The 21151-nt window shown below is 39.8% G+C and overlaps 2 protein-coding genes across 2 annotated transcripts; one reads left to right on the forward strand and one right to left on the reverse strand.

The window, feature by feature from the left end:
- Nucleotides 1-1115: 1115 nt before the first annotated feature.
- LOC149028454 (protein LONGIFOLIA 2-like) lies at nt 1116-5418 on the reverse strand. The gene is made up of 4 exons (XM_089136793.1): nt 4948-5418; nt 3336-4835; nt 3025-3223; nt 1116-2759 (listed from the first exon to the last, which is right to left on the reverse strand). The coding sequence occupies exons 1-4, from the start codon at nt 5095-5097 to the stop codon at nt 2161-2163; spliced, it is 2448 nt and encodes an 815-aa protein (XP_088992919.1). The 5' UTR covers nt 5098-5418; the 3' UTR covers nt 1116-2160.
- A 6604-nt stretch (nt 5419-12022) lies between these two features.
- LOC149028455 (uncharacterized) lies at nt 12023-21090 on the forward strand. The gene is made up of 3 exons (XM_089136801.1): nt 12023-12199; nt 12489-12710; nt 20636-21090. The coding sequence occupies exons 2-3, from the start codon at nt 12519-12521 to the stop codon at nt 20993-20995; spliced, it is 552 nt and encodes a 183-aa protein (XP_088992927.1). The 5' UTR covers nt 12023-12199; nt 12489-12518; the 3' UTR covers nt 20996-21090.
- The last annotated feature ends 61 nt before the right edge of the window (nt 21091-21151 follow it).

Raw genomic sequence — 21151 nt, forward strand, 5'->3', positions numbered from 1 at the left:
GGTCAGGGCTTGTAGGTCCTTAACTGATGGGTCCAAGTTTGAAACTCTTCTCCTTGTCATATGTTCTGAACGAACCATTTAATTTGAATGTAGATATCCGAGAGGTTTTTTAGGTCGCAGACTCGCAGGGCCCAGAGCTACAGATCTTGCTTACATCCGTGCAATTTCTACAGTTTTGCAGACACCTGAGATCTGAAATAGTTCCAAATTACTTACCCCGGCCTCTTCTCTTAACTTTGATTTGATGACTAACAAATGTTTTCGGGTTGTAACTCTAAAAGGGAAAAATATTTGAAGAGAAACAAAATTTTCTGATGAAGTGATGGGTGCATTGATATTTGATATCAAGTGTCCATAAGAAATATGTATTGATGTAATGTAATGGGCCCAACACCAATGCTATTTTTAAATTTTTTGGGTGAAAAAAACCAGTGCTATTAAGGCCCTGTCAGTTCCACTAAAAATTGTCCAGAAGCTTTTCATCCCCATGAGACCGCCATGACAGCTGAACATAAAATAGTGAAGTAAGAGGCAACCGAATATAGTGTACTGTAACCAGGTTTAAGATGGAGCCGTTGGAATATCATGAATTGTATTCAATGGGTTTGGATTAATTTTCAGTCTCATTGTTTGTAGTTTTGGGAAGCATTGCTTATCGAGTGGAAGCTTTGATCTGGAGTTGTGATTTACCAATACAAATGAATTTTCTTTTATAAATGAAAATCAATATGAATTCAATACAAGCAAGGGATTGGCTTAATTGGAAAAGACTGATATCTCATAATATAAGGTTAAGAGTGAATTTTTTTCAGGCCAAAAGGTGATAACAGGTTTTGATGGTCTAGATAAAATAATATTCATCATTATTGAGGCATTATCCATCAAAGTGTAGATGTTATCATTAGCCAAAGTAATAAAGGATTGGCAGAAATGATCTTTGTTAATGACCATGGTATGCACACTAGAATGGATCACAAAGAAGAGGCTTCTTATTGACCAGGGCATGCACACTAGAATTCTTAGCATTCTTAATGCTTTTTCAGGTCTAAGAACCAAATTTTTAGGAAATAAGACACATTGGATATGATATAAAGGAATTGATGCAAAACAGATGTATTTGGAGGATTTGAATTCATTATCTCGCAGGTATGGACACCACACGTACAATAGGCCCTTGATGACTAATTGACTGGACGACTGTATGGGCAAGGACAACATTAATAGTTTGTATTAAAAAAATCCAAATGAAAATAGACAAGGAGGAGAGGTTGAAATGTACTTGGCGAAAAGGGCTGCTAAATCCTCCCAATATCTACGGGGGAAATTGACTCTTTTACGTACGTGTAGCTCTTAAGAAAAGATGACAAGTAATGAAAAGGCAAGGAGATAGATCAATAAGTGGAGGATATGGTTCTCGAATACAAACCCCCCAACAACCAACCAACAAACCAACCAACCCATAAATAAAATATTTAAGGTAAGCAAGGTCATGGTGAAAAAGCAAAAACATGCAATTGCTATCAAGTGTTAAGAGAAGTAGAGCGTTGATCACGGGGAAGGACAAAAAGCAAGGTCGCTCTTTAACTCAGGAGTCTATGGGGTTACCAAGTCACCACCCGTGGGAGTTAAAAGGGAACAGGTACCAAAAACTTTCCCCACACCTCAAGGACATGTACATTGTACACAACACCTCTGTTGCTTTCATTTGGATCTTCTTCTGGTATCTGGGTTGGGTTGGGTTGGGTTGGGTTGGGTTGTGTGATCCAGGAAAAAACTCATTGAAGTACTTTCACAGTAGGTGGTAATATTGTGTGACGTACTACGAAAGATATGGGATCTGATTCTTATGGGCTTTTTAGTTGAAAGACCAAACCTTAGATTCCATGCAGTAGTCAGTACCATCCGCTTTTCGTATTCTTCTTTTTCTTCTTTCTACATTTTAATCACTCCGCTTCACTCTGTTTTCAGAGACAAATCATTGCGTTCACATTGCTTATTTGCTTTGCTTTATGAACAAAGGCCAACACTCACATCACACGTTTGTTTGTGCCTACCGTGGATTTCCCATTTCCCCCTTTGTTGGTGCTAAAATTTCCCTGGATAATTAATGTAGGATTAATTTTGAAAGCGCGCTAAAATAACTGCTTTAACAAAATGGTTTCAGAAAACCAACTTCCTTCGAGGAGGAGGTACCAGGGCTCTGTTCTTCCCGGCAAAAGAAGCAAGATTTCGGATGGTCTCGGCTACAAGATCCTTGAATATCAAGCGCTCGATATCCAGCACCACATCCGATATCTCAACTTGGCTATGGCTATCTCCCCAAGCGCTGTTCGAATCTCCTCCTCCGCCCATGTCCCTCCGAAGCACCCCGCAGATGATCTCGAACAGGTCTTCCCCCGCCGGTTCCCTTTCTTTTATTCTCTGGAACTCCGACCATATCTGCCTCATTTCTGGCTTCCCACTCTTGCAATTCATCTCTGATACTGCCTTCCATGGTGGCAACCGCTTCTTTCTGTCCAGGATTTCCTGAATCGTGTCGAACACAAGCTTCCTGTGTAGCATGGATTCCTTGCGAGTGTCGTTGGAGCCGTTGTAACGCCGTTTTTCCAGCAACAAGAACATGTCAGAATCCTCAGGGAGGTATTCGGAAGCTTGGAGAATCTCCGACACATACAGGAAATCTCCATCTTCGGGTTTCAATCGGACCGGTGAGACAACTGGGCTCCAATTCTCCTCTTCCTCCTGTTCAATCGATTGATCTGTTCAACAAAGATTAACTAACTGACATCAATAACGATTCCCATTTCCAGTACCAGTAGATCAATCAAATTCTTAAATGGTAACACTGCAGCAATAAATGTATTATAACGTACAGATAAAACCGAGTCGAATTCTGATTGGCCCGTGCAACCAGAAAGAATAGATTCGAGTACTCGACCCTCACTCGATGCAAAATTCAGGAAAAAGACAACGCAGATACAAGTGTATCAATGTATTATTACCAAAAAAAGGAAGGGTATTTACCTTTGAAGTCTATGCATCTTTTCATGATTGGTGATGGAGACTCGTCGTTGTAAAAAGACGAATCTAGGACCGAAACCGGACTCGGCTGCAACTCAGATGCTGATGCTGCTGTTATTTCCGCTATGCTGTGGAGCAACTTATCGCATCTCTCCAACAAGTTCCTCCCTTCGTTGTAATCCCCCATCACCGTTCTCTGCAACTGCATTCCCAAACCAAAAAAAAAACATACAAATTGAGACTTATTAAGTAATGAAATTGATTGATAAATCTAAGAAACAAACTTTTAACGAGATTCTGTCTCTCTCACAAACCTCCGTGTCCACTCGAGAAGACATACTACTGCTCTCGGAACTTGTGGATGATTCGAACTCTGCTGGCGTAGAAATCCTCTCTTTTGGTGAATTCTCAGGCACCGGCTTCCTGTTCCTCCTCGGTGATCTGCTCGTCGCGTGTTCGGATCCAACCTTCTTTGTGATCAGCCTTGGAGAATGAACGGGAGAGCTCCTTCTCTGCTCCACGGAATCATTTGCTCTCCTCTGCGTCTCAATATTCGACGGCTTTCGCCTAGAAATGGAACTCGGACTTTTTACGCCAGACTCGTCGTTCCTTGAGTTTCTTGCTTTCTGTAAAATTCTATCCGTCTCAAGGCGGTGGGGAGGCACCGGCATTGTCTCACCAACTAGATTTAGATTCCGACGAACTACGGTTCTGGAATTGAAACTCGAAGTAGGGGAGTCTGTTCCTGTTCTGCCAACCCGATTGATTGGAACCCTCGACCGGGAAGGTTTCATGACTACTATGGGAGATTCTTCGCCATATAATATCCGATCGTACACGAAATTCTGTTCCGCCGGTCCTTTAGAGTGCAGGAGCCCTTTGAGTTGCAGAGCTTCAAGGATCTGCTTCAAGGCTTCCAGATCCTTTGCTGGTTCATCGATTCCCCTCATCTTCAACCGCTTCTCGATCTCTCCATAAGGAGAAACCCTCTGTTTTGGCTCCGGAAAGAAATCCTGCGAATCAAAAAAGCTTTTACGTTGCTGCTGCTGCAACCTCCACGACGAAGCAGACATGCCCCCACTTGGAGGCATCGGTGGCTCGGCTTTTTGTTTCCTGATGAAGAAATCAGCAGGGTCTGATGTCCGGAAAAACAAATCCGGTTTATTATTTTCTTGAGCTGCATTGTCTCTTTTGAGATTGCTTCTAGAATTTGGCTGGAGCGGCGGCTGCTGCTGCTGCTTTTGCCGGAAATTCTTCCCTTCAGTGAGTCGATGAGGAAGAATATCCCTGGAGACCCTAGACTCCGATGCGGATCTCCTTAACTCAGCTTTGCTAGGAGTTTCGGCAGCAGAGTCAGAGTCAGGGAGAGCTTCAAGCCCCATAAGCCGGGCAATGACACTAGGCGAACGACGGTGCGTGTCGGTATCCTCCGGTACAGTGAGTTGTGAAGAGCCATCGCGTTGCGCGGCAGAGAAAATCGCCGGGTTCGTTCGGATCTCCTTGGGACGCAGACTTCCTTTTCCATCAAAACTTGCCCTGCTATCGAGAGAAAGCCTCGGTGCATCCTTGAACTTCCAAGTAGACCTCAAGCCTTCTTTGTATTCGAAAACCGAGAACGGAAGTGGCGATCTCGCCGGACTTTCCGCCTTAACTGACAGTTCCGGCAACGGCGAGAGGACTTTAGCGGGAGTAACGGAGCATTCCGGCGAGTTACACGGCTGTGGTAGCTGCTGTTGATGAGATTGCTGCTGCAGCTCTCTGGAGTAAGCCGGAGATCCGATTGATATCTCAGACTGGGATGTGGAATCAACCTCCTGAAGAAGTATCCAAGGAAGAGTGTCAAACAGTGAGATCCCAATAGAGATGGAATAATAACAAAGAAAGAAAAAAGAAAAAAGAGATGAAAAAGGAAGAAAGAAATCTAACCGGTGATGGAGGAAGGCGTTTGGTAGCATAGAGGCGTTTTCCGGAGAGAATCTGGTGACGGTCAAAGATTTGGAAGAAGCCAGTCATGCATCCCATCTGCTTCTCCATCTGCTTTTCCAGATTTTGATCGTGGACTAAACCTGTCTTCATTTTCTGGCAATTTGCTGAAATTACAGCTGCTCGCTTCTCTGTTTCTATCTCTATCTCTCTTGCTCTCTCTCTCTACACTAATCAGTTCCAAATCTCCATTAATGCTGATCCGCAGCTGCTCTCTCTCTCTTTCTTTCCGTGTCTTTCAGGCACCAATAGGAGAGTGAACCTTCCCGAAACCTGCACTGAGGCACTGAGTCCACTCCCGCGCTTTCGGGGTCTTTTAAAGCGTCGATGGGATGGGATGGGAGAAGAGGGAACTACCGAACTCCCGAACTAGTAGAGTAGTAGGAGCCTAGGAGGGACAAAGAGACGAGAAATATCCTCAAGTTTTGATTGAATGACAAATGCGTCCCAACAGAATATGAGAGAGAGGAGAGTCATATATTATAGGGCACTCCGCTCCGGTCCTGGCTCCTGAGTCCTGAGTCCTGAGCAATGGTTATTAGTGGTGTCAGAGATCCACTTCCTTGGGTTACGAAAACATTGACCAAGACTCTTTTACATTTACCAAGCTACCCCTTCAAAATATCAGCTGGTAACGGACCACTACCCCTTCAAGATGGGAAGGTTTTACAACCGTTGGATCTTAATTACTGAATCCAGAGCCCTCACCGGCATGATGAGTTTTAATATGATCTCCTCCTCCTCGTCGTTGTATTTATATATGTACGAACGAAAGGTGAGTGAAGGGATTCACGAGGGAATCTAGAAGGACTGAGTGAAGAAGTGAGGCCGAACTCGTGAGGAGACCTGGAAAACTAACCCTATAAAACAAATTCTTATTTATGAGTTTCTGGAAATATGCACTTTGTTTTCTTTCGTAAAATTAAATTCGAAGTTCTCTTCATTGTCCACACTCATTCCATGACATCTCAGAAGAGATGAATAAATAACCTTGCTGAGTCACGAGTCACGAGTCACGAGTCACAAAACGGAATGAAATATTTACCATTTAATAGGCCGGCTAGGCTAGCTGTTCTTTGTCGAGTAGCAAAACACTGGTAGTAAATAGTAATAGTAATAAATCCAATAAATCTAGTTGCTGGTTGAAGTGGGTAATTAAGTGAGAGTGGGTGGGATTAGTTCAGAAAGGGATTCTAAAGCATTACTTAACCTTTTACTGTTTGAGGAGATCGATGGAGTGGGAAGTGGGGAATTGGGTCGATATGATTAATTAGTTAGTTGACAAACCTATTCTCTCAACTCTTACCTTTTTGGCTTTTCATTCTATCACCACGTGTCGTGATCTTATAATCACCACTTCAATACAAAAAAATATATAGGGCCATTAATTACTTCCTCCTTCCTATGGTGATATATCATAAGTTTTTTTCTTCTTTTTTGTTAAATCATATTGATCATACATCTAGTTTTAGTGACAATAAGGTATAGAATTATGTATTTAACATATATAATCTTTGTTATTTCATCAAGTGGTCCCAATTAGTATAGCAATTGAAATTATACATTTATATAGTAACTCATCCTTAAAGAAAAAGTTACATACTTCTTAGTAAAGAGGTTATGGGTTCAACTCTTGCAGACGACAAAACTGCCCCCTTGAGGATATAATCAAGGTACGCGCAAGCTGGCCCGAATGAACCTCAGATATCAGAAATTTTGAAGGTTTTCCTACATAACCCATCACCACATGTAAGTAAAGTGATCAAGAGAATATCTTAGTTTGTCATGTCAATAGAGAGGTGGTAGCTAGCTAGATAAAATATAATTTATCCTTTGTAAAAAATTTTGTTCATCCATTTAAAATGCTATGCAGATGGTGAATGAGATTTTTGATCATCCATGGACAATTCTTAAGTTTCATGACACGTTCACGGGTTGTGTAATAATCTATTATATTCTTAAAACCAATTGGTACGTACATAGGCTTTCATGCGAGTTTAATCCCTATGTATCAGGAGATTAGTTTGAATCCCTAGTCTTCCCTCAAGTTTGCTTGAGTTTGTTCAAGAAGAACGTTATGGTTAGAGGTTCTTCCGTATATAATATATAGTTTATAATTTTTTTTATTTTCTTAAAATATTATATATTTTTCACCTTACCCTAAAAAAGAAATTTGTTCCTAAAATATCGGTTTTTTGTAATGCCATCTAAACCTTGACTTCATGGTAGATCTAAATGTCTATGTACAAAATTCCACATACTTTCTTTTTCTTTTTATGTGAGGTTCATGGTATACATGATAAAAAATAAAGCCCAGCTGTTGAATTTATTGTATTGTACAAAACAGAAGTTGTACATAAAACTCCTACCCAACCCCCCCCCCCCCCCAAAAAAATAAAATTCATTAAGCACATAAATTAAAGTATAGAAGAACTTCTACTAGACTTGAATGGTGGCCATTTGAAATTGAATATAAAGTAGGGAGAGCTGTATGATACCATCAATTTCCTCAAATTGCATTCATGGTACCTATTGGCCAAAACCAAGCCTCCAACGTAACCCTTTTGTGGTTCTCATTAGCATATGATAAAGAAAGGCCCCTGCTCTCATTAATCACCATTTATTATTCTTCCTTGCCTTTGCCTTTGCCCTCACCTCTTAATTACTCTCAAGCTAGCAACGGTTTGATTACTTATTCCCTCCACGTAACGGTACAATTAATTAATTACTTATGAACAAAAAGCACCGTAAGCTGTGCCCACCTATATATATATATCTGTTGTATTGGATCCATGAATGAATCATCTGGGTTGGCTCTGGTCAAGCCTATCACTTTGTGCATTTCCAAGTACTTAGAAACCGTGTTCTTTGTGTTTGCTACTTTCTTAGTAAACTGAAGTGTCATATATACAACCTTTTTAAGTTCATTTTGTTTCCCAATAACAAGTGCAACCTAGGGTTTAATCAATGGATTCCATTAAAAGGGTTTGGGATGTTATTATATACTTTTTCACATCTGGGTCCTAGAAATTGCAGTAGCATATATGAGATGATCAGAAGTATATATACTTGATGTGGACCCTTGCCTGTCTCATATAACCTTAGCTACAAGTGCTAAAGCTGTCTACTTCATGTGGAGTTTGAACTGTGGAGGAAGGAGGGTGGAGGCTTGGCTGGCTTTAAAGATAAGAACTTAAAAGCTTCTGCAATTCCATGTGGGGGTTTCTTCTTCTATACAAGTAATGTCCTGTCTTGTTGTAATAATATGAGAGGAGGAAAGAAGAGAAAAGAATGCAGATATCCTTTAGCACATTCACTTGCAGTTAACTCACATGGAGTCTCTCAACTCCTTTAGTTTCAAAGGAAAATAAAGAGAGATCACCAAGACAGATCTCATGCTTTGCCATATCTGGTAAAACTATGCAAATGGGTCCAGTTCAGCCAAAGTATTCTTTGGCTTGGTTAAGTGAATGTGTAAGATTAGACAGAGAGAGGACAAGAGACTTGCACAGTTTCCAACCTCAGCTCCCATGTTCTCTCACCCACCCTCATCTTCTGCCCACATTCCTTAATTACCTTACTGGAATTCACATTCTCTTACACCCCACAGATCATAAAAAAAAGAGAGCTGTTTCTTATAGATAAACGCATTATAATTTATAGCAATCCTCTGGGAAGTTGTGTGAACTTGTTAGTTTCTTTACACTCTCTAGGTCCCCACTCTAATATATTTAATTTCATTAAGTCAGTTCATTGGACAACTAGATTTTGGGAACCCAGATTCAATCATGAAGAGATGGGATTTGATTCCACTCCATGAGGGTTGGGACTTGGAAGAGTTAGCGCGGTTGGATCACTTGGAACATTGTATCCATCACCATTTAAGACTTGATGGAACTGACTCTTGGCATATATTTTAAGCTCTACTGGCTACTAAGCTAGTCACTGAAACAATATTATATGTAGAACCCCATGTGGAAAGGACCCTTATTTACCTTTCCACTCTTTTCATTTCCTTAGTTTTTCCAAATTCCAATACTTTAATGGAGTACTTTTATGGTTTTTCTGTGGGTTCCTTGAACATGGCTAAACCCTGACATCACGTTGGTGTTTAAACTAAAACCAGAATGAAATGGGTTATTTCACAACTAATTACCTCATCTGTCCAGTTCTGTTTTTTTTGGGTAGAATCTGTCCAGGTTCAGTTGAAACAGAAGCAATGGACATTAGAGCTAGGCACACATGTGGCTATCTTCTCGTTTGCTCAAAACATGAGCTAATAGTATCTCATCATCATCATCATCTTCTTATGTAATCAAAAAAATATCCAATATCTCATGGAGATCTAAGCTTAAATAAGCATGTTTTCTTGCCAGATCTTGCCTCTGGTACTTCATCTGGAAATATATTCTTGTTTAAGCTCTACCACACAAAGATTAATGCCACCATAGTGAGTAATAAGTGAGAGAGATTAGGGGTGAGGGACTGGGTAGGCCCTAGCTCCTCCAGTCCTCCATCTCCATGACAGAGACAATGAGGGTAATGAGGACAAAATGTGGTGGTAGATGCGTTACTCAACGGCCTATCATTGAAGACTTTGAATGTGGGAGATAGTAGAAAAGAGTTCAGGAATTGCTTGGGGAAGTGTAGCTAGCCAAGCTGCCAAAAAGTAGTGGGTCTTGAGCTTTCTCATCTATCGAAGGATGCCCACCTCACATGGCTCCTCTCTCTCTCTTCTGTGCATGCACTTCACTTGAGGTCAGCAAAGAATATAGAGTTTGAGAATTAAAAAGAGGAACATGGCCAGTTACTAATGTAAACAAGTAATATTGCCTTAATTGTTTATATTGGGTTGGCTTCATCTCCATGTTTAGCTCAGAGTATGTTGAAAACATCAAAATGACGCAATCTAACATTTCTGGGTTATCTCAATGAAGTAAAAAAATCAAGTTCTAACTTATCTGTTTGTTTTATAAGGGAGCAAAACAGCTTAAGCATTGGTGTTAACCATTATCATCATTGGTAATTGTACCTATGAAAGAGAGGACCTTGATTTGTTAGAAACTAGACTGTGATTAAGCAGGTTAATTAAACATTGATCCAGTCTCCATTAATTTCTAACAAAACAAACAAGTTAAAAGTGGTAAGAATCTGGTTTTTCTTGAGCCAAAGTGTGATGCTTTCCTTTACCAATAGTCTTCAATGTGCTTGGAGGTTGGAGCAACATAAGAAACAGTAGAGACAGCCCTGCAAGAAACAGGAGAGCAATGATCAAAACCTCAGATCTGTAGGAAACATTTCCATGTGGGTTCACTTCAAGAAATTAATCTCAATCATAGTACATCATGGAGCTCATCTACTTATAGCCTGGGCCTGGCTACGGTCTTCTTGATTAGACGATAAGCTGGACTTTTGCAGTTTGTGGTGCTTGTTCCAAATGAGTATTTACTGAAAGGAGTTCAGCCCCTTCTCTCCTGTTCTCACTTTTTTGGTCATTTGGAATATTTTGCATGTTATGACTTATGAGCAACACATCGATCGGGTCCTTAATCTGACAGGAAGCCTCTAACTGGATCCTGACAGAATGGGCCCAAAGCCCTCAATCAGGGCTAAGCATACAGCAAAAGCCTGATCAAGCTAGGAATTGGCTCTCCCCCCCCCTCCCTTGGTTGGGCCTTTGTTAATAGATAGATTAGGATCTAAGATCCCTAGAGGCTTTAACCTTCTTTATAAATTTTTTTTTCATTAAAAAATAAAGACATGTAAGTTCTTAGTGACTTATATGGTGCAAGTGAGGCATCTAATACTAAAAAAAGGGCGTACCCAGTACCGAAGCTCTCACACTGTGGGGTCTAAGGAAGGGACTTTCTAGGCAGTCTTACCCCTGTTTTTTTGCAGAGAGGCTGAGTCGAACCCGCGACCTCCAGCGCATAATAAAGAGACTCCACCATTGTGCTAGGCCCGCCCTTCGTGAGGTGTCTAAAACTACCCCCTCAAAATTCAACATTATTCCACTACGGTTAATGCATTTGTTTTGGCTTTGGTGGAGGCAGATCATATTTTGAGAGTCCAGTGGCTGGCCTAGTTCTCTTTAATTTCCAACAATTTACCATTTCATCATTTAGCTGAGGGTATGGGCCATGAGGTGCTAACAGGTGATCAAATGGGTTGGGTTAGGCTTCGGTTCAGTTACAATTACATGGAGGCTCAGTTGTATGCAGTCATGTTTTTAATAGAGCCCATGGGAGTTCTAACTGCAGAAATAATAGAGATTGTTTACCCAGTTTTAAATCAGACTTTGGGGGAATATGGTACAAGACTAGATCATAATTCTCATATTGATTCTTTCAACATGGAGTAGTTTGCTTCAACATTCTCCATTAGCGGGCTTGGATCCTCTCCTGAGAGGGACTCTTTGCTCTCCCAATGAGTGCTAAATGAGTTATATGTTTTACACATAATATTTTAATTTAAAAATTATAATAAATCCAATGGATGCTCTTGAACTAAAATAATTTGTGCAACTAATTCTTATAACTCATTAAAAAGTGCACTTGTGGATGCAAAAAATTCCCTGAGAGACTCACCCACCATAGTTAGGCGTGCGACTCGGGTTGAACATCGGATTAGTTAGGGCAAAGCCTTGGAAACCGGGATTGGCAACAAAAAAAAAAAAACTTTTCAAATTTTAAATCTCAGCTTGTGATTTGGTATAAAAGTACACTATTTAATGAGTTATAAGATTTAGTTGCACATATTATTTTAGTTCAAGAGCATCCATTGGATCTATTATAATTTTTAAATTAAAAATTTAAATCTCAGCCTGTGATTTGGTATAAAAGTACATGGAAAATGATTCGGGAGGTTATCGCCAAGGAGAGAGCTAAAAACTACTTGTTTTTGGACAAAGGAAAAGAGAAAAAGAAATAAAAAAAAGGGAAAAACTAAGAAAACGTAGATGGAGAAGATAATAAAAGGAAAAACAGAAAAAGAAAAATTATTGTCTACGCAACTTGGCGTTTCTTCGTGTTATAACTCTCCACAAATATAATCGATGTTTGTGGACGTAATAAGGGTTTCTCTGGTTCCATTTCCTCCGAAATTCACAAACCGGGTTATCGCCCATTGAAGCAAAATCGACGACCTGGGTCCTGGGATTTGATATACTACTTTTGTGCCTTTCAAATTTGGTTAGGTTTGTTTCCTTCTCCTCTTCCCTTTTTTTTTTATGCGGATTTCAAGTTGTTTTCTTTGGACTGGAGCACTTTTTCTCGTCTCTTTTACCTGGTGACATGATATCTTCGTTCTACTCCGATCTGCAATTTGGGCTGATCTGAGCTACTAATATGCAATTTTACCCTTTCCTTTTGTATCTCAAATCTTCGTTCTTTTGCTTCATGGCGTTTGGTTGTTTTCTTTCAACCATCAATTAGTGTTTTCTTTTCTTTTTCTTTCAATTAACATATTCGGATTGTTTGCCATAGGTGTAAGTTCGAGCTCTGTTTGTATACAAGATGGGAGCCTTAATGTCTAGGTTTTGGTTCATGTTGTTTCCGGCAAAAGAGTACAAGATAGTGGTCGTTGGATTAGATAATGCTGGCAAGACAACCACACTTTATAAATTGCATCTCGGAGAGGTTGTCACTACACATCCCACTGTTGGGAGTAATGTCGAAGAGCTCGTCTACAAAAACATTCGGTTCGAGGTTAGCTTCATCAATTTTTATTTTATTTTATTGAGTTTGGAAATTTTTATGCGATTTACTTTACCTGTTCTTTGCGGGTGATCATCTTGGAATGTGGGTTATAGAAATATAACTCTGCTTTCGTTTTTTTTTTTTGCATTTTATTGTTGTAAAATGAGCTTTCATGATGGATTGAAAGTGGCACTTGTTTGCATTTTCAAGATGGTGTTTTGGGACGATCTGTTGTTATTGTTCTGATTACTCGAACTTCATGTATATAGGTATTGTAACGGCTTACGGTCAAGCCTTAAACAATGGGTAGAAGTGGGCCACTCTGTGAACGCTAATCTTTTTCTTTCCTCTGCCTTCTCCTATGGTAGTAGCAGTACTGGTGTCATGCTGGCTTGTTTCTGCTAGTATTTGCCAGTATCTTGCTTGCTGCTCTGGCTTTTGGGGTTGTATTTCCTTGATTCAAAATTCTGTGGTTGCTATGGTTTATGAATTAAAGTAAATTGTTAGTGGTTTAGAATTTTCTATGCAATGCATCATACTGTATGTAATGCAGTTGCGTGATTATGTTTTTCACTGGTTATTTTGCAATTGATTGATTGCATATATTTATAATTCTATGATTATTTAACTTTGTTATATGTGATTTTAGTATTCCTTGGGTCAGCTTGACAGTTATGATCCTAATCTGTTTGGAATGTAAATCTTAGTTGCTAATGGAAAGCATAACTCAAATAGCATACCATAGTTTAAAAGGTAACAGCTCACGCAAAGCTGAGAGTTTAAAACTGGAAAAACAAATTAGAAAATATGAATAACTAATAATGTATCTCAGTAGTGTAACAAACTGGGGTTTGTAGGGACTCATATTTCATGGATGCAACTTATGACTGGTGCCAGGTGTGATCCTCTTTGTAGTTATTTGAACCGTTGCCATATCCTCAGATTTGAAAACATGGGACTGGTTTTAGGTATTTATATAATTTCTATAATTCTGCAAAATTTTGCAACTTCCTTGGAGAAGATGAAATGCAGAAAATTCCAAAACTCAAGAAAGAAGGTTGGTTTGGGAAAGCAGAGATTAGATCTTTGTTCAGCAGGCTTGGGTGATCCTAAAGAGGGTATAATGGGGTGTTTTGGGGCTGGAATGAGGGATGGGGTGAGATTTGAAAACGTGGGAAGAAGAAGAAGGAGAAAAGGCTACGATTGGCTTGAGGTTGGGGTGGGGAGTGGCTGGAGATGTAGGGGAAAGGTTTGGGAAGCTTCTAACTTACTTGTGGATGAAAGCTTGCATTGATCTGAAGTGGAATGCTTGTCGTAGTTGATGGAATGCTGTTTGAGTGCTTGAAGAAGAAAAAACAGCTTGAAAATTGCAGAAACAAAGCTCAAAACCCAGCCGTGGGTTACCCTCCTAGGGAATCCCCTGACTTCTCTCAAGTCTTTCTTCAACTTGTAATTTTCATTAACTCAAAAATTGAGAATTACAATGCAGAAAGAGACTATTTATAGCCTAAAATTAAAAACTCTGACTCAAACTGGGATCTCCTTATAGATGAGATCCAATTACAAATCAAATAGGACTCTATCAACACTAAGAAAAAGAATCAAATTACTATGAGATTAACCCTTAGATTGAAATCTCTTACAAACACTTATTTGTGACTCAACAAACAACTTTTAGACCAACCTAGGACTTAACTAAAATAGAATTGCTTTAAGATAAGGTTCCTAAAATTAAGGAACCCTATTCTAACAACTCAACCCTAACTGAAATGGACTGTAACTCTTAGACTATTGACTCAAACAGAAAAATAAAGATAGACCCCTAACCCTTGGATCGGGGGGATTCTATCAAGATCCATATTGAGCCTCAAAAGGGGTCTTGAAAAATGATCAAAATACCCTTGGGGTATCCGGCCAGCTTTGAATGCCTTGTTGGGACTGGTTTTTGGGCCCAATTTTAGGGGAGCTCAACCTAGGATACATCAAGTCTCCCTTTCTTTGAAACATTTATCACCTGATGAATGTGCTTGTCGTAAGTGGACTCGACCTCTGATCTTGCAATGAGGAGGAAGCAACAGATGCGTGGCTGCTTGCACCTTTTCTTTACAGTACCTTGGTGGACTCGAGCTAGTGGTAATGTATTCCAAATCCTAGGGGCCTAAGTGTTAGGAGCCCTCGGTGGAAGGATGGAGTTGATGGTCATGCCTTCGGAGTTCGGAGCCCCTTTTTTGTCTGCACTTTGATAATCACTGTTGCTATGGCCTGTAGGAGGTTTATAGTATTTCCTTCATGAAGGGGGAGACTCAAGGGAGGTCCAGTTTCACTTGAAATGGGTGCTGGAAGGAATTTGAAATCTGTGTGTAGCAATGCTCTTCCTGTACTGTAAAGAACCACTAGAGGAATGGGTGCCTCAGCTCTTTCCTTAGTTGCTATGACCTTGTCAGACTTTTCTATCACCTTCTCTGTAAGAAACTGTTGAATTGGTGAAGAGGGTTCACCATCTGGTTGTGGAGCCTTGGGGTGGGTGGTGGTGACTTGGTTGATCTCTTGATTGGGTCCTTTAGTTCTTTTGAGGGCCTGCTTCTTCTTGATCTCTGCTGGTAGGTCTAAGGGCAAAAGTACAATTCCCTAGCCTTTGTGCATGAATTTACACTTGTTTTCCCTTCCCCATGATAGTTACATCGTTATCATACAACCAGGTCTCCCTAAAATAATGTCAGACAATCCTATGTGTCCTACATCACACCAGATCTCTTCTAAGTAAGAGTGGAGACTGATGGGAACTAGACACCTATGAGTCACTTCTAATGCTTTACTGTTTACAAGGGAGACTATATGGGGCTGGGGCTGCTTCTCAATCTTAAAATCAGCACTCTTTTCCAATTTTTCTGACACCACATTGGAGCTACTACCACTATCAACCATTACCATAGCTTTATGCTCACCTGATTGGACTATAGTGTAGATGGGGCAACTCCTCTTCCAGTCTTCTTCTTCTTGCTCTGCTGAAAAGACCCTTTAGATGGCATTGATGGAGGGATGCCATAGGAGTCTTCGATTTCAGTTTCTTCCTTCCACATTGAATCACCCATGGTGCTGACTATTGCTGGTTCATGTTGCTCTGATACTATTGATGTAACTCAGGGTTTAGGGTTAGATTTCAGGATTTTCTAAGGTAGAACCAGTTCACAATTAAGGGCTAGGGGTTTTGGCTAAGGGTTTTAGAAACCAATAATGCTGTTAATTCAGATTTCAAATCCTAAGGTGACAGGGATTTGGTTAGGGCTAGGGTTGGGGGGAATTGAATTGCTGTCTCGTAGTCCAGATCTGTGATTTAACACTATTCTGCAATTCAGAAGTAAATTTCAGAAGGTGGGGACTGTTTTTAGGTATTTATATAATTTCTGGAGTTCTGCAAAATTCTGAAACTTCCTTGGAGAAGATGGAAGTGTAGAAAATTCCAAAACTCAAGAAAGAAGGTTGTTTTGGGAAAACAGAGATTAGATCTTTGTTCAGTAGGCTTGGGCGATCCTAAAGAGGGTATAATGGGGTGTTTTGGGGCTGCAAGAGGGAGTCCTAATTGGGGTGGGATCTGAAAACATGGGAAGAAGGAGAAGGGGAAAAGGCTACGGTTGGCTTGAGGTTGGGATGGGGAGTGGCTGGAGATGTAGGAGAAAGGTTTGGGAAGCTTCTAACTTACTTGTGGATGAAAGCTTGCAGTGATCTGAAGTGGAATGCTTGTCGTAGTTGCTGGAATGCTGTTTGAGTGCTTGAAGAAGAAGAAACAACTTGAAAATTGCAGAAACAAATCTCAAAACCCAGCTCAGGTCACCTTCCCAAGGATCCCACGACTTCTCTCAAGTCTTTCTTCAGCTTGTAATTTTCATTAACTCCAAAATTTAGAATTACATTGCAGAAAGAGGCTATTTATAGCCTAAAATTAAAAACTCTTGACACAAACAGGGATCTCCTTACAGATGAGATCAAATTACAACTCAAAGTGGACTCTATCAACACTTAAAAAAAGGAATCAAATTAATATGATATTCCAGCCCTTGGATTGGAGTCTCTTACAAACACTTACTTGTGACACAACAAACAACTTTTAAACCAACCTAGGACTTAAATAAAATAGAGCTGCTTTAAGATAAGGTTCCTAAAATTAAGTAACCTTGTCCTAACAACTCAACCCTAATTGAAATGGACTGTAACTCTTAGACTATTGACTCAAACAGAAAAATAAAGATAGACCCCTAACCCTTGGATCGGGGGGGATTCTATCAAGATCCATATTGAGCCTCAAAAGAGGTCTTGAAAAATGATCAAACTACCCTTGGGGTATTTGGCCAGTTTGAATGCCTTGTTGGGTCTGGTTTTTGGGTCCAATTTTAGGGGAGCCCAACACAGGATACATCAGCCCCTCTTGTGATTTGGTTTTCCATTAGGGCTGGAGAGCGCTGGGGCAGCATCCCTAGGCCCTATTTTGGCCTTGGAACTTCACAGCCATTTCTTTTTCATAGCCTCTCACAAGGCAATGTGAGAGGTTACCGTGATTTTGGTCGACAACCTTTATCTGACTGTGTATGGAAAGTAATAGAGAATTGCAATTTGGTATTCATCTTCATCCATAATGTTTTAACAAAAATTACTCATGAACACAACATCTTGATCTGAAACAATCAACTCTAGCAGCCTGAATGTATGCACCCCCTGAAAAAGAGGGTTGCAATGTGTTTAGCGTCAATGGTTTTCCAACATTGAATGAGTTCTGCCTTGATGCTCTCTGTTAGCGGTCTTGAAGTTTATAGACAATAGGTTTCCCTACAGTTTTTATGACCTCTGGTCCTAGCCCCAGTTTCTACAAGGATATTAACTGCATGTTTTCTTTTAAGATATCAAACTTACATGCATATTCAAAGATAGATAATTTACCCTGTTGTAGTGTGTTCAGCTGACCATGTGGATATCATGAAGTCAGGTGGAGTATTGCCTATTAGATCGACTTTCATATTATCCCAAGTGGTAATGATGGTGTCCATCTTCATTCCTCTTCTCTTGTAATTTCCATGACTTTCTAGCTGGTCCTGCAAGGTTAGTGTTGACTTGATTTTTCTAGCTTCTATGATGTCAAACCAGTCAAAGTAGTCTTTGCTCGCATTTACCCAGTCAAGAAACACCAGTGGATTAATCTTACTATCATACTACTTAAAGGCTGGCTTCATCTTCTGGGAATCATCATTTCACCTAGATTGAAGCCAGTGTTGCTCTCAAAGTATGTTGTCATGTGATCCTCAGCCGTACTCAGTGGCTAGTTGTGGTGTAATTTCTGGCAGTTTGGCAATTTTCCTGATATTGGATTGGTGTTCTGTGATGCACCTGGTGTAGGCTATTGCTTTCCTCTATGGTCCTCTGGAATGGTGTGTTATTGTGACAATGTACAACACATTTTGACAAGTGTTCTGAGGTACAGATACCAGTTGGTCAGATAGACTCTTGTAGTCTTGATCACATCAGCCAATTATTGCATAGAAACCTGATCTATTGAATTTGTAGGTTTATAACTTGGAATAGCTGTCATTCTGATACAAAAATTCTTCATTCTTCTTCTTTGGGGTTTTTCCTTCTTTTTTTTTTTTTGGGGGGGGGGGGGTGGTTTGGACGGGGGTTTGGGTGGTTATTAGGATGAAACCTAGGTTTGGGTTACATACCCCTGTTAGCATGATCCTGCATTAAAGTCAGGTGAAAAAAGAAAAAGTCAGCCCTCTCTGATGATCAAACTTCAATCAACAATTGCAAACAGTTAGAATAGGTGATCCTCAGAACTCAACTATACAACAGTGATATTTTGATTAATCACAACCAACAAAGAATCATATCTGATACTTGAAACCTATGAATGGGAGAAATTCTTTTGCTGGAAATTAGACACAATGATTGATAATTCTGCGTGAAGTTCAGTTTTTAATCATTCTTTCAATTCCCTGAATATGACCCAGATTCAATGATACAGATTCAGAGTAAAATTAATTTTTGCTTCTGGATAAAAAAAATAGAGCATAGACAGGAGGTTTCTTAGATAGCCAGATGAATACATCTTGATTTACACCAAACCTGGTCGAAAGCTGCAGGTAGGAAGGCCTTTATTTGTTAAAAGGATGGCTGATCTACTGGCTAAGTCTCTTGCGGTCACCGATATCTTATCAGCAAAATCTAGTCCAACGAAGCTCCTACCAGATTTTCTAGTGGTTTCTTTTCTTTGATTTAAGTTCTTTTAGCAAAACTTTTAATCTGTATTAATAACAGCTTAACCCCTATAGATATCTCGTATTAGATAACCCTCTAACAATCTTAAACAGTAACAATCAGAAAGCAATACGTACTTGAAGGGATAATAGAGTATATAATGAAAATGAAGTTGCTAATGACTTCCACATTAAGTTGAAATAGGATCCCACCAAACCTAAAGATTTGCCAAACTTTGCTGAATCGCGTAGCAGCTCCATTGTGAAGAAAAAGAAATCTGTAATAGTAAAACTGTGGGCTACGCCCTTACAAACTGCGCTTCTAAAGAAAATCTAAACAATCTTAATCTGATTAGGAAGGTAAATTCTATTTTCTAATGCCCAAACTAGCTTTAATAGGATCCAAACTTTAGAAAGAACCAGTTCACACAAAGGTGGGAGTTCAAAACTGAATAAACAGTTGAAAGAATTGATAACCAATGCTTAACCCATGAACTGGCCTAGACTGGTCTGGTTCTGCTTCTTACGGTATTAAGTGAGATACTCCCTGCCTGCATCGTTTTTCTCTGACATCCATGAAATAGTGAATTGATAGTCTAGTGTATGGAGATCGAGTTTGATATTGAACTTTTAATCGTTTGTTATTTGCTTGTCTAGGAGTTGAAGTTTGATATCCAACTCTTGATGCTTCATTGCCTTGTTATTTTCTTCCTTGCACTTAGCCTTTGCCATCTGTGCCTTTATGTATTAATATGGCTTGCCTGAGGATTGTAGCTGGGATAACATGGTCAGAGTCTTTGGTTTTGATTATATTTAGATCAACTACTGTTACTTCACTTCCCAAAGGAAAAGGATCCACATGGAGAGGAAAATTCCATTGTTGGACGTTTGACATGTATTCAATCTAAAAATAAAATCCTCTTTTTAAGGAAAATTCCAAAAATGTTGGGATCTAAATATTCTCTCTTTTCCTAAAAAGGAGGATTTTGTTTTTAGATTGGACACGTGTAAAACATCCAACCATGGGGATCAGAAATTTTCCTCTTCGAGGATCTAAACTCAAGAAAAAGCACGCGAAGAAGAAGATAAGTTTTCCTCAGGTTGCTACATTGTGTTGATTTATATGAATGTCTACCTAATGGTTAAGACTTAGTATTCTGTTTTAGTGATCTGAAGCAACCACCAGAAGAACCTGAACCCTTTTTTAGCTCTCCTGATTTCTTTGTCTTGCAGCAATTGATTTTTACCATTCTTACCTCTTTTCCATTACTTTCCTTCCTTACTTCCAATATTTGTTAGGAGAAGTTACCGTGGGCTGAGGTATCTTTTGTTTCTGGCAAGCATTTACTGCTCTCTGCTGCGAATTGTGTTAATTTAAGGCATCATCCCTAATGCTACAGCTTTCGTGGTTTCTGAATTAAACAACTCGTTGTCTTCCATGTGATGGCCATCTGAGTAATTGCTTTCTCTTGGATGCTTTTTTGACCAAGCTCAACATCATGTGTTACATGTATGCTTCCACATCTAACATAGTTTTTGTTAACCTATAACATGCGAATAATATTTTTTACATTGCAATACCTTCTGGTTGAATTCTAGTTTTAGGGGTTAGCTTTTTGATCTGCTAAACTTTGTTAATGCAATTGAGCTAGCTTCTTTGGTTAATTTGCTTTATAAATGTTGCTTCACCAGGTGTGGGATCTTGGTGGGCAAGAGCGGCTGAGGACATCGTGGGCAACATACTATCGCGGGACTCATGCGGTTATTGCGGTGATAGATAGCACTGATCGTGCAAGGATCAATATTATGAAGGAGGAACTCTTTCGGTTGCTCCAACACGAAGATTTAGAGCATTCAGTAATACTTGTCTTTGCAAACAAGCAAGATATCAAGGATGCCATGACCCCAGCTGAGATCACAGACGCCCTTTCACTTCACAGTATTAAGAATCATGATTGGCACATCCAAGCTTGCTGTGCTCTGACGGGTGAAGGGTTATATGATGGTTTGGGGTGGATAGCCCAGCATGTGACTGGCAAGGCTCCAAGTTAATACAGATCATGGGCACTGTAGAACGTGATAAACCTTGTTTATTCATACGATTCGATAAGCAGATTGATTGTGTGTTCATTTGAATTGGCTTTCAAAGAAAGAAAGAAAAATTTAATTTCCAAAATGTGTTATGCCCAACATTGGGCAGCATAGGAC

Source organism: Hakea prostrata, chromosome 1, assembly GCF_041222555.1.
Source record: "Hakea prostrata isolate BN-2017 chromosome 1, UWA_Hpros_2, whole genome shotgun sequence".
NCBI lineage: Eukaryota > Viridiplantae > Streptophyta > Magnoliopsida > Proteales > Proteaceae > Hakea > Hakea prostrata.